This window comes from Lottia gigantea (genome assembly GCF_000327385.1).
Source record: "Lottia gigantea unplaced genomic scaffold LOTGIsca_12, whole genome shotgun sequence".
Classification (NCBI taxonomy): Eukaryota; Metazoa; Mollusca; class Gastropoda; family Lottiidae; genus Lottia; species Lottia gigantea.
This window is the reverse complement of record NW_008707225.1, coordinates 1,652,116-1,665,873: the sequence shown is the minus strand read 5'-3', so window position 1 is coordinate 1,665,873 and position 13,758 is coordinate 1,652,116. Positions and strand designations below refer to the sequence as shown.

The 13,758-nt window shown below is 30.0% G+C and overlaps 2 protein-coding genes across 2 annotated transcripts; one reads left to right on the top strand and one right to left on the bottom strand.

Moving 5' to 3' along the window:
- Positions 1 to 835: 835 nt before the first annotated feature.
- Positions 836 to 7,797, top strand: LOTGIDRAFT_230389 (hypothetical protein; the record flags this gene model as incomplete). The annotated part of the gene is made up of 17 exons (XM_009048113.1): positions 836 to 924; positions 1,275 to 1,482; positions 1,648 to 1,790; positions 2,045 to 2,130; positions 2,305 to 2,431; positions 2,715 to 2,791; positions 3,241 to 3,447; positions 3,754 to 3,894; positions 4,072 to 4,377; positions 4,567 to 4,635; positions 4,891 to 5,009; positions 5,468 to 5,784; positions 6,132 to 6,224; positions 6,411 to 6,527; positions 6,660 to 6,764; positions 7,097 to 7,191; positions 7,418 to 7,797. The coding sequence occupies 17 exons, from the start codon at positions 836 to 838 to the stop codon at positions 7,531 to 7,533; spliced, it is 2,415 nt and encodes an 804-aa protein (XP_009046361.1). The 3' UTR covers positions 7,534 to 7,797.
- Positions 7,798 to 9,168: 1,371 nt separating this feature from the next.
- LOTGIDRAFT_156843 (hypothetical protein) lies at positions 9,169 to 13,027 on the bottom strand (the record flags this gene model as incomplete). The annotated part of the gene is made up of 11 exons (XM_009048112.1): positions 9,169 to 9,320; positions 9,583 to 9,648; positions 10,004 to 10,093; positions 10,357 to 10,575; positions 10,744 to 10,850; positions 11,080 to 11,120; positions 11,397 to 11,430; positions 11,546 to 11,639; positions 11,827 to 11,925; positions 12,219 to 12,418; positions 12,627 to 13,027. The coding sequence occupies 11 exons, from the start codon at positions 13,025 to 13,027 to the stop codon at positions 9,169 to 9,171; spliced, it is 1,503 nt and encodes a 500-aa protein (XP_009046360.1).
- Positions 13,028 to 13,758: the final 731 nt, after the last annotated feature.

Genomic DNA, 13,758 nt, shown 5'->3' with positions numbered 1-13,758 from the left:
ATATTAACAGGCAAAACCAAGTAAAAGAGCCATCAAAAACTAAAATTCATAATTCAGAATCTACTGGACATGCTGGATAATAATAATTATTCGCCCACTGGGAGCGTATATTGGCTGCCCCGATCAGTCCGTTGGTCGTCCTAAACACTCTGGAGGTCACAATTCTTGATGGATTTTGACGAAACTTGGTGTGAGTGTTTGTAAACACTATTGAAAATTCTAAAAATATTCAATATGAGTTCTTGTTCTGGAAAACACTTTCAATGTTTAGACTGCGAACACTCTACAAGACACAATTCTTGTGGGATATAGACCAGACTTTCTGAAATTGTTTATTATGGCCTAAAGACAAACCCTATACTAAAAAAATTAGTTATTGCCCTTGTTCTTAAAAAAGCGTTCAAGTGTTGACTTGTTAACATTGGTGAAATTGTTTGTTATACTCAAATTCAAAACTGCCAGTGGGCGTATGTTACATTACTTGGCAAGCTATCTGTGTGAATTGAAGAATTGATAGTGACTGTGTTGTAAAAAAAAATGAGTTATTGCCTTTGTTCTTTGTAGGACCTGAAACAGAAACGGTGCCAGAAACTGAAGAATATGAAGAAGGTTACAATGAAGGTATGATTATGAGTAGTAATGTATAACTATTCACTTTGTTTTCAGGAGAACCTCCATAAATCATTTGTGGGAAACTTCAATGTTATGTTTCCAGAAATCTGCTTACTGCTTTTCAATAATAAATAATTGATAAAGATAAACTATTGTCAATTGAAATAACATTAAATTCATCCCCTTACTTTATTTCAAAAAGACGAGACCAGAGATCTCTAATATGATTATTGATTTTTCAGTTGAAGAAGAAGAAATGGAATGTACTGAAAGAGCAGAACAATCATTTGATTTTAAAAACTATCTGAATACGTGAGTAGCCCTTTATTTGATTATAACATTGCTGGATCAAATACATTAACTTAAGAGATGATTATATCACAAGCTATTTAAATATTCTCAAAGCTTGCATTTCATTTATGTTAGTCTTAAAAATTTTGAAAATCTTTTGTTTCGTGTCTTGTGGTTGAAGTCATTGCCCACTGTCATGCATTCAATTAGGTAGAATACTATCTGTATGGCAACATACTATATTTACTAATTCAGGAACATTTGGCACCATTTCACTCTTAAGTCTTTTCCAGAAAGTGGTCCATAAATATGGATAACATGATCTGAGTTGTGTTAATTAATGCCTTATAAAGTAATCTATTTGTTTATAGGTATGCTAAAGGAAGTATCATGAAGAGCTATGGATTATTATTAGCTGAATATCAAACTAATACAACTCATACCAACCACTGTATTATTAAGATGTTCTATAGAGTAGCTATAGAGTTAGGTTATATAGGAATGTTATTCCAAGCTTCTATATTTCGTACTTTTCAATTGTTAATGTATGGTCCTTATATCAAACTACCAAGATACAAGGTAAGATATAGTCCACAAAGTTTTATTGAATTTTGGCTCAGTTACAATAGGCAATGAAACAAGTGTTTTTAGCAAGACAGGATTAGCTCACCCTTCTGGAACACGTTGCCACTCTGCTACAAGGTTTGTCAAAAAGGTAGTCATTTAGTTATTATGATTATGTAGGAAATGGTAAAATTTGGAACCTATCTTATCAGTCATTTTGTAAAAGCTGCAGAAGGAAATCCCAAGATATTTATGGAGATATTATTTTGGAAGAGCAGTCCTGAAGCTATGGATATAATACATGGTTATGGTTACACTGCAAAGTAAGGCTTTTATTAACATATTGTGCTATATTTCGAAATAAAATCAATAGTGTATCTTCAATCTTCCTGGGGGTGATATTTAAGACTTACAAGAACTGAGGATTGGAGTGATTTTTCCAGTTACTGCCCTGTAAATAGAAGAATAACTATATTCTTTGTAGGAATTCAGGATATAACTCAATTTTTAAAACTTTGCGCTAGAGCTAATGTGTAAATTTTGAAATATGTATTCTAATGATATTTGTACGTTATAGTAATAAAAGTAAATCATCATGGACAGAAGAACAAGAACAGGAAGTATTAAGATTATTTGAAGAGTCTAGTCAAGTTACTGATCCAGGTATCTGGTTTTTTTTTTATCTTTTTTTTTTCAATAAAATCGATAATGTTACAGACAAAAAAAAATCTAGATAGCAATAAATGTTTCCTCAAGTTTTACTATAAAATCTTGATAAATTGTCAACTAATACATTGCTATGTGGACATATTATATTGATTGATGATAATATTACAGAGAAAGATGTAGCAGATAGAATCATGGAGAGATTAACTGACCCCACTAAAACTAGAAATCAGTTGATACGACAATTAAAAAGACAAGGTTTAATAGATAGTGCTGCTGATTTAAAAACTAAAAAGAGGTAATAGTTGGCATTCTAGATTTTTTGATGAAAATTATTTTTATTTTTTAGTTTGCAAATTGATTAATCAGGATTATACTAACGATATCTGTTTTTGACGGAGAACTTTTGTATTAAAGCCAAAGAGACCACTATCAAAAGTTAAATTTTGAACTCTGTACCATATTCCTGTGAGTGCAAACAGCATTTATCTTCTTTTGTTGCACTTTGTCTTACAATATGTATATATACAATAAAGTAAATGTATTTAGCTAGAAAATAAAAAGAAATGTTAAATTTCTAGGTATGATACTACACAATGGAGAGAAGAAGAAGAGTTAGTTTTAAGAACATTATATGATAGATATAAAGATTCTGATGGTAGGAAATTCATATATAATACAAATATTTCTACGACAATATGCCATATACTGAATGAATAGTATAGTTAAGAATGTAAATGATATTAGTAACCTTAGATTTCTAGTGTGCTCATTGGACAAATTAAAATGAATGAGTTCTAAAGTAATTGTGTCCTGTTTGTATTACTTTTTTTGGATCGCTTTAAATTTTAGTTTTCCTAGTTTAATGATGAATACAAATTCACTGTAAATAGTACTGGATAACGACCTATTAACTTAAGGATGGTTTGTAACAAAGTTGTAAGTTGGTAATCTTGTGAGCACATAATTTTCTACAAAGATAACAACTAGGTTCTGGAGGCATTGATCTTTCCCAGATGATCCAGACCTATTTACAGCTGGAAGTTATGTGATGGTTGATTATAATGATATCGTGTTTGTTTGAGAATAATTATGTTTTTATTTCAGATCCTATTGGTAATATATTAAACAGTGATGATATTAACAGATCTAAATCTCATGTTATTAGTAAATTAATAGAGTTAGATATAATCTATGATAAAAGTCAAGTTGATAAAAAACATAAAGCAAGTCGTAAAAAGGCCTCAGTACAGTGGGAAGAAGAAGATGAGATAAAATTAAGAGCCCTATTTGAAGAACATAGACATGCTGAAGGTAACCAAAGTATTTATTTTAAGCAGCTCACTGCTGTGGAGAAGGACTAGTAAAGACAGTTGCCATTTTCATTGATAAGTGAAATATTAAATTATTTTAAATGTACTATGTTTAATTGTAATAAAGATAAAGGTTTATAAAGTTCAATGTCAGTTTTAAGCACATAAGACTATTATTGTTAAACAGAATTATAGTAGCAATGAATAGCTGAAATAAAGCTGTTTTTGCTAGTGAGAAATTAGACAAAATATACCAGACAAAATATACCAGTACTGCTTTTAATCCAAGTAAAATTTTCAATTTCAGAACCTTTAAGAGATATTCTATTATCATTAATTGGTAAAAGTAAAAATCAAGTTATAGACAAGTTAATAGATTTAGAATTAATCTGTCATAGAGCAGAGATTGATAAAAAATATAAAAACAAAAAGAAGAAAGCTCAAAAAGGTCAGTACATATCATTCAAACAATATTTTAGCATTGTTTTGTTGTTATATAGAAACACACTTTCTTTCTCTACATTTACTTTGCTCAAACATAAAAATATTTGTGCCATAATTTGCAATATGTTTGCTTTTCATCACTTCGAAATATCTAAAATAAAACATTTTTGTTGTGCTGTAGACGTGTGGGGTAATTATGATGGAGAAGAGAACCTGCCTGATTTCTCCAGTAGTGATGAAGAAACCAGACAAAGAAGATTAGATTGTACTTCCAATTTATTAGAAAGAGCTCAGAATAGTGATGAAGAGGAACACAATGAACAGAGTGATAAGAGTGCTAGTGACAGTATAAGTAGTGATTTAGATGATGCAAGTGATGATGATAGTGATCATGGTGGACATGATTCTGATCCATCACCAAAAGGCCCTTCATCATCTTCTTCACCTGTTAATATGAAAGAGATGATTAGTGATATTGTTAAATGTGGTAAGTATGGTTAAAGTTAAAACTGTCAAGGTGGCATTCAGTTATTTTGAATGTTTTCATGATCAAACATTCATGAGACTCATCCATGATTTTGAGCCAACAGTATACTAAATCAATGCGCATTTGAAGACATCAAAAACGAATTCACATCAAAATTTACATTGACATATTATTCTTTTTTTGAAATAGGTTATAAAGATCAAATGAAGTGGTTACAGAAATCATTACAGAGAACAGCTGCTAACAGACAGAAAAACAGTAAGTTCTCTTTTAAATTATTAATTGATTGTGTATTTTGATTATAAAACTGGTGGGATGAAACAACAGACCCAACAATAAGAATAAGAAATCTGTAGGTCTAAAAAATTTCTATGACATTTTACATGTATTTCAGAATTTGTTTGAGTTAACTTTTGAAATACAAGCAGAATTCTGAACTTTATTTAATTAGTTTCTTTAAAGTTTTTGTGTAGTACGACCATGTAAATATTATGTATTATTTTGTATTTCCAGATAGCCGTTTACCTATAGCTGTTGTGCCTTTAACAGAAGAAAATGAAAATGCTATGGAGGATGAGAAATTTTTAACATTCATGAGACATATTGGATTTTCACCACCATCTAACGAGCAGGTTTGTAATATTCTCGAACACTCTGTTAGCCATTTTGCAGCAATCAAGTCCTCATCTGCATTTTTTTTTTATAAGTTTGAAAAGATACCTGTAATTTGGAGGTCATTTATAATTGGTTGACTGCCATGAAAAAAACTTTGTATGATAATTTAGATTTGTTTTAATAACCTGGCTCATTTCTATACTTTGTTCTGATAAGATAAAAATGAAATCAAGGAAGACTTTAAATTGGACATGGTAAATACATATAAATCAAAAGTCGGGGGTTATTATGTCAAAGAAAAAAATAATCTCTAAATAATTTAAAAGATAAGATACTTATTTAAGTACTGGTACTAAAGATACAGCATCTTGAAGTTTGTAAATTTGTCTGCATATTTAATATAACATCAAAGTGGACCAAAGCAAGCTTAAGATGAGAGTTTGAAGCTGAGATTATATATATTGTGGTATTTTAGGAAGCATTTTGGAGAATACCTGGAGAGTTGTCACCAGATGAATTGACTTGTATAGTACAAGGTTTAGAGTTAGATGATAATGATGAACCTTCTAATGCTGATCAAATACCTACTTCACTTCTTCAACAAAATAAACAGTCCCATCAAAATGACAAGAAAAAAGCTAAAGAAGAGAAGAAATTAAAAAAGAAGCAAGAGAAAGAAAGAAAAGAAAAAGAAAAGAAAGAAAATGCAGAAAGGAAAAAGAAACTGAAATCTAAATTAGAAGCTCTGAAAGAATCTCGTAAAAGAAAGAGATCAGTGAATAATAATGATAGGTAAATACTTCTCTACACTTTACATAGGCTATTATTTTCAGGGTGGAACCATCCTTGTTTATCTTATATTAATAATTATAATATCAGAAATTCAATATCTTTGATGATAGGGATGTGAGATACCAATCTCCAGACTCTAGAAATCACTGAAAGGAATGGTGAGCTATGGTGGATTTGAAATGATATTAAATGATTTAAGAATTTGTTTAATTGTAACTTATGCTTTTTTGGACTTTCAATGATAGTTCTGTATGCTTCAAGATTTCCTTCACTAACTTATATAAGCTTTGATGTTTCTTCCATTTACATAATGTATAGTCAATACTTATATACTGTTATATTTCTAGTGATAGCAGTGATGATGAAGTATCTAAAAGGAAACAAAAACCAGCAAGAAAAGGTAGAAAAATCCAGAAGATGGTGGATTCTGATAGTGACAGGTAATGTATAAGTGTTTATACTAAAACTACCTTCAACACTTTTCAAAACGGAAATAATACTTCTAGTTCGCCAATAACAACTGTATTATGTTACGCTGATGATTTTTTTTAAAGAAGCTATTAGAAAAGGATAAGAATCCCTGGAGTTAACAATAAGATATCAATGTTTTTGTATATTTATTTCAGTAACAAGATTATCAAACTGACTAATGGACAGGAAGAGAAAATGTCAGAAAGTGAAAACAATAATAATTTATCAATACATAGAAAGAAGTCACGCACATTACAGTCTGACAGTGAAAGGTATGACATGACTCTATTTCTTGGGGAAAAAATGTAATTGTGTAGATGTTAATTATTCCAAATTCTTTATGTTTTTTGACATTTCTTTTCATGCCTTTATTTTTAAGATAGTATATTTCAATATTATTTCAGTGAAATAAATAATGAAAATAAGGATAAGAGTGATAAAGATGATAATAAAGATGATGATATAGAAATGAGTAATACAGATTATAGATTACAGTTACAATCTGAGAGGTATTTACTTATTTAAGATCATTTTCCTGTATTCAACATTTTTTCTCCTAATGAAATTTACATTTGTTAAACACAGTCGCAGAATGGCATAATGTGTTCTGGATTGGTGAGTATTCTCTTGATAGTATCAACTGCCACAGTACTTATATCAGTTAAAGTTAAACTCAATAAAACTCCGCCCACTGCTCATTCTTTCTGATTCATTTTTAGATAACTTATCTTTTCTAATCCATATTGTTATTTGAAATAAACCTTTCCATCCTTAGATGTTATTGGAACCAAATGCACAATTTTCTCTGTGCCTAATTAGTGACTTTCTTATTATTTTACAGTGAGGTAGAAGAATCTCAAGTTAGTAATGAAAATAAACAGTCAACTATAAAATCTGATAGTGATAGTGATGATCAACCATTGAAAAAGACATCTGGTAAGATAGTTGATCATGTCTTAGTTTTGGTGTTGTTTACCAAATTGAATCGGATTGAACAAGACTTGACAGAAAATTCAACAACATAAATGATAAAATTATAAAAGTAAATGCCCATAACAATAATATTATTAAGGGCTATGGTATGTCAACAGGATGATAAAACAAATTGGATGACTCCATTCAAACCATCAAAATAATAATTCTGTAATAATTTTTCTTTCAGAATCATTTCCAGCCACTATGTTAACACAAGGTACAGATTCTGATTCAGATGTTAATGATCATATACCATTACGTAAAGTATTAAAGAAACAGATTATCTCAAGTGATGAAGATTGAATATATATCTCTGATAAGAAACATGCCCCAAAATAAAATATTTGAACAAGATACATAGTTGACTGTTAAGATTTTCTAATGTCATTAACATTTTTATAATGAGGAATTAAGAGCCAAGTGTTTTTGTTTTGTTTTTTTTGTTGCAAAAGAATAATGTAAATTTCTGTTTAAGGCCAGCTACCCTTAACATAACCCACATAATAATATATATTTTATAGATTCATAAATGATTATATGTGCTTTTTATATCATTAAACAATAACTCTTTCTTAATTTAAATATGATTATTTTATTCTCATCCACAAGAGAAGGCAGCCTCATCAAATCAGTGATTTTCATCAAATTTAAAACTTACTGTTCCTTTAAAAGGATTTTTGTGACAAATGATTCATTAATAAGAAAATATTTGTTGGTTCAGGGGTGCCTGTAGCATTGTACACAATAGGAAAATGAACGCATTCCACTTCACCATCCTTGCATGAGGTGATGGGATGTTCCTAATCTTCTCAATAATACAGTACTTTTTAATTTACAAAATGATTTTATTAATTATATTACAAGTTAATTAGAGTATAAAATATTAACAACAGATCTGGTAAAAATAGTGCCAGCTATCTAGGGCATATCTTATATATACAAATTTAAAAAACAGGGATAACTTTTACTCTCTCAATCATTGAATATCAAGTTGTCAATTTTAAATTTCTTTTAAAGAGATACTACGTCTTAGAATAAACATATCCATCATTAGATATACCTGGTGTCATAAAAAACTTAACAGGATCCTTATATAATCCGATAAATCCAAAAAACTTAATAAAATGCAATTAACTATTGAAAAACGCTTAATATTATGATTAAGCGTTTTTCAATAATTACTTAATTTTATGAATTTTCCAATTTTCTAGATTTTACAGGGATTCTGTTGTAACTTTATGACACCAGGTAAGTTCACTGATGATTATATACTCATATTGACCATTCTTCAGAATTAAATTTTATGTTCATTTTGAGACATAGTATCACTTTAAAGCTTTATATTAATAGGAACATATTTTTAAGATAACAGATGCCCAGTAACTGAAGACAAAGAGTTGGCCACCTAAAAAGTCAATTTTGTAATAAAATTCTAAAAAATTTCCCACTCTCAAAATGATTAATATAACAATTACCCTGTACCATCAGTTCACTTTGGAGTTATTAGCACACAGTGTACAACATCATAAATCATGGTGTTATAAGGTGTAATTTTTTCTGAACACACATTATGAAAATTACAATTGATCATAGTTGGCAAGGATTGCAACCCTGATATTAACAGCTAGACCAGCATTTTGGTCAGTTTGTCTCCAACCAAACCTTTAATTTTACAGTATATGCACAGCAAATATTGTAGTTTAAAATTATAAAATATCACAGAACTAGTTTGTGAACTAATGACAAAAAAATCAAGGTTTGTAACACAAACAGAACAAAACGATGATAGCAATATTATTTAACCTGATGTAACAATTATAAAAACTCAATATGGTAACAGGTCAAATCTACCATAATTTTCTGTTTTTAATACCTTTTGATTTTTTGGATTTCTCACCTAAAGCCCGATCAGATAGCAAGTTTCAAACCAATGTAACCTTATCTATGTGTTTGTTGATATTTTTGTATCAACATCTTCAGAGTTCTATTAGGTATCAATGATTTTTGAATCAATAATGAATTAGTCATAGGACTTCTATCTTTAGTTTCCATCCATGCTTTGATTGCCGATTTATCATACGTATAACCATCTGAAATTAATATACAAGAAAATTAGCTATTGGTGTACAAAAATTAACTCAGGGGAATAGAACTCTTGCAACATATTTTGGTTGCTTTCTCTATTCAGTGTATAACCCAAACTCAGTTTACATGCTTAGATAAACTCTTGTCATAAAGTTGTCTCCCTGCATACCACCCATATGCAAGACCATTCAATAAATACTTTTCACTTAATTTTATTGTCAAGTAGAAAATTCTTTATTTGACTCTGGTTGTATACTATTAACTTACCTGAGGCAATGACTGGTTCTACCATAATCTCTCTAGTAATAGGACATAAATATTCATCTGGTACATCTAAAAAACAAAACATCCATTAAAAATATATGATCTCTTTTCATTGCAAACATGATGTAGAAAGTTGGTATAGGTAGGTAATTGATATAATAAAGTCAACAAATGGTATTAGAGTTGATAATTAATTAATATCAGCTGTGGCTTGTTTCTGAAACCTACGAATTGTTAATTTAATTCAAATTTAATACTACATATTTGCCTCCAATACTCTTTTAAGAAGGAATTATTCTTTTATCTCTGAGAAGTCTGGTGCATTGAGTTCTTGTTACATCTGTTGGACAGATGTCTACTTTGGTATGCCATTTGACCAAACAATTTCCCCAAAATGTTGACATTCTAAGATTAACTGTGTTACCTTTATCACATTTGTCATGTTTATGTTTGAGTGGACTGGATTCTAATTTACTTCTACTGCGTAATATTTTATTACGATGACCTAATGGTGCTGTAATAGAAATGACATAAAAATTTGTTATTTTATCTAAAATATGGCATCAGAATCCCATGGCCCTGTCATTGCAAGTCACTAAGTCACAGATGCATTGGATATATTATTGTTGGTTAAAAAGTAGAATTTGATTGAATCTTTAGGAGACCGTAAAGACATTTTCACCATCCAAATGCATTGTCTTAAAATCATGAACTAGGTAACTTTATAATAAATGATATGTATGTTTTGATATATAAGTAAATAAGAAAGCAGCTCACCTATTCCTAAAGCAGATTGTAAATCATTAGTATTTAAAGCTAATAGTTCAGCACCATCTATAGCTTGAGCTTTAAACATATCTTTATAATCCTCTAAACCTAGAGAGCTAATCCAATCACATACATCATCTACAGACCAACTTAATATATCATTGTCTGTAGTAACTGACTGTATATTACTGGTACTTGCTTCTGGTTCTTCATAACCTTTTAATCCATCTATAAATTATTAATTTTCAAACCTTTTATTCGCTCATTTCATTATTTTTTCTGCCTATTACAAAACTATTAGTCTAAAGAGGATAAAATGAAAGACACTGATCTTATATACATGTACTTGGAATTTGTATAAACAAAGAGTATCTAATATAAGCTTATAACACCTACTCATAATATATGTTGTGTTGGTTAACTTCCACACCATAACTGTTTTATCATTAGAACCTGAAGCTAACATTAGACCATCTCTTGAAAAGGCACAACTTGTTACATATCTACAAACAAAATCATCAGTATATCAATAAACATAAATCTAGTCATTCTTTTCCTAGAATCTAACAAAATCATTATAACCGGGAAGTTTACTTTAAGTTTTAAACCTTGTCATTCTTTACTTAGAATCTAGAAACAAAATCAGCAGTATATTACTTAAACTTGAAAATCTAAATCATTATTGAAATTGGTTCAAATTAAAGATGAAATAAGGCAGCACAGTTATCTTACCTTGAATGTCCTTCTATTGTAAATAAACCTTCACCTTTCAACTACAAGTTCAAAAAATAAAACAAATATTATGTCTACATTTTGTTAATTGGTGTAGATAGGAACATGATCTTATTCAAACTTTACTTTAAAGACTTTCTGCAAGACTATATGGAAAGTACCAATTGATGCAAGTTCAGCAATTAAGCTGCACTGAAAATTACTGCGGCATATAAACAAATCAATAAGAGCCATTGCAGAAAGAAAATAATCTTAGCATTTACAGATCGTATGAGGGTATTGCTAACAAATTCATTATAAATAACAGTTTTACTTACAGGATCCCACAATCTGATAGTTTTATCTATTGACCTACAATAAATATAGTAAAAATTAAAAAAAAAAAAGATTTCAATTTTCAGATAAAAACTTAAACAATTCAGTTATGAGTATAGAGTTTATAAAGTCAGAATGGTGGTATACATACCCTGATGCTAACAAACTACCATCTGGTGAAAAACAACATGATAGTATAGAATCATTATGTCCTGGTAGGGTATCTCTTAACTTTAATAATACAGCTGGAAAAAATAACATATCATGAATGCAATTTCCATTTAGATTACAATGCAATGCAAATATCTTCAAATCATGATTTTCAAAATTTCCCAAAAAATTCCCAATAAATAAATACCGGTATATGTATTATTCTGAGGAAATGATATTCAATCATGATGTAAATAAAATCTAGAAAAATAGTAAACTTACTGGGTGAGCCTACTTCAGCCATGAAATGCCATATTTTAATACAATCATCTTTACCTCCAGATGCCAATAGGAAACTAGCTGCTGACACAGATGGTGTCCCTAGACAATATATACAGACACAAAATAACAGAATTTAACGTTTAGAAAATTTTATTATAGTGCCAGTAATGATTGTTTATCACTCCATTTACAGAAGTATCCAGTGTAGGCTTAAAACCTACAACTGCACATTTCTGAGAAATTAAAAAAAAAAATTGACTGCGATAAAAGCATATTTCAAATCACTTACGTTCAAGGAGGCCCACATACGGTGCATGAATCAAATCAAAGTTAAGAATTTTACCTCACTCAATTACTAAATGAAATTTACAAATTCAACGCTATTGGCCTACCTGCAGTTCCAAATGAAGGTGAAAATTCACAACAAGTTACCCCTAGATCATGACCATCTAGTTCAAAAGATAAACATCTACCATGACCAAAGCTGGCATCCCATGTCCTCAGATCTCCATTACAACTACCTGAGACAATATAGTTATTATCTGGTGTGAAGGCTAATGCCATAACTGATTCATCATGACCTTGTAAAGTTCTACAAAAATATTTTATATTAAGTACTGTCATTGTATGTTCAGTTTCATGATAATATTTGTAATGTAGACTTTACTTGTGGAAATCTTCAGGTAGCTGAAATTAACATAGTTTTGAAACGATCCACAGTCTGCTACTTCAATGGTTAAAATGCCCTATAGTATGAAATAAAATTGTTATTTCTATGAAAATTATTCAACCAATATTACCTGACAAGTTTCTTCTTCTCAATATCCCATAAACACAAGGCATTATCATCACCACCAGATGCTATCAGAGTAAAATTAGGCGAAAACCTACACACACGAACAGCACTTTTACTGGGATGTTCAAATATAGCTATCTGATCTCCTGTCTTAGAGTCATATAATATCACTTTTCCATCAGTTGAACAAGTAGCAAACACAGTCCCAGACTTATTAAACGTACAACAGTTTACAATATAGGTGTGAGCAAGTAATGGTGAACAAGGTAACTCTGAGAAATCTTGAATGTTCCATACCCTCACGGTTTTATCACCTGAACAGGTTACAAGTTCTTCCTTACCAAAACTCACACAGGTAACATCCATAGAATGTCCATGAAGAGTTTGTAATAAACTGGCTACCATGTTGGACATAATTTGTTTCTGAAAAATTCAAAATTTATCAAAGATAAGCCTATAATGGTTAAGAGATTGAGTAGCAATAAATGTGATTGTGCCAATGTTAGAGAAGGGTACCTTCCGTGACATTGCGGCAGCAGTTATAAAGCAGTGACTCAGGAGTGAGACTGCAGTAGGAACAACGAAACAAATAGCATCTTATATCACATTACGTTATAAAGATTTATTTGATTTCTTAAAGTTTAACTTTAATATAAGTCAAAACCACCTTTTACATACATTTATAATAAAATTGTTACTTCGAACAAAGCATATTTAACAGGAGTTTTGTTTATTTCGTAATAATATACAAATAGACTAAGTTTTAGCAGCCATTTTGTAATATTATCATGTGATACGTCATGTGATCTCATAACTTGTTCTCGTGTGACACGAGAAGACGACAATTTAACACGATTCTTCACTCGTGTCACTAGGGTTCAGAATTATTCAAGTACTGCCTATGTAACATTTGACAAAAATCTTATCCTCCCTGCTATTTGTCTTTTACTAGACCATAAAAACACATGTACAAATCTTTTTGTCCTCTGAAAGATATTAGATCAGAATATTCAGTGCACATTTACTGAACATTTTGATTAGGCTATGGATTTTTATTTTTCGATCCATTTTCAAAAAAAAAAAAATAAATCAGAAGACGACAAAACTTGCCGTGCAGCCATATATCATGTTATTAA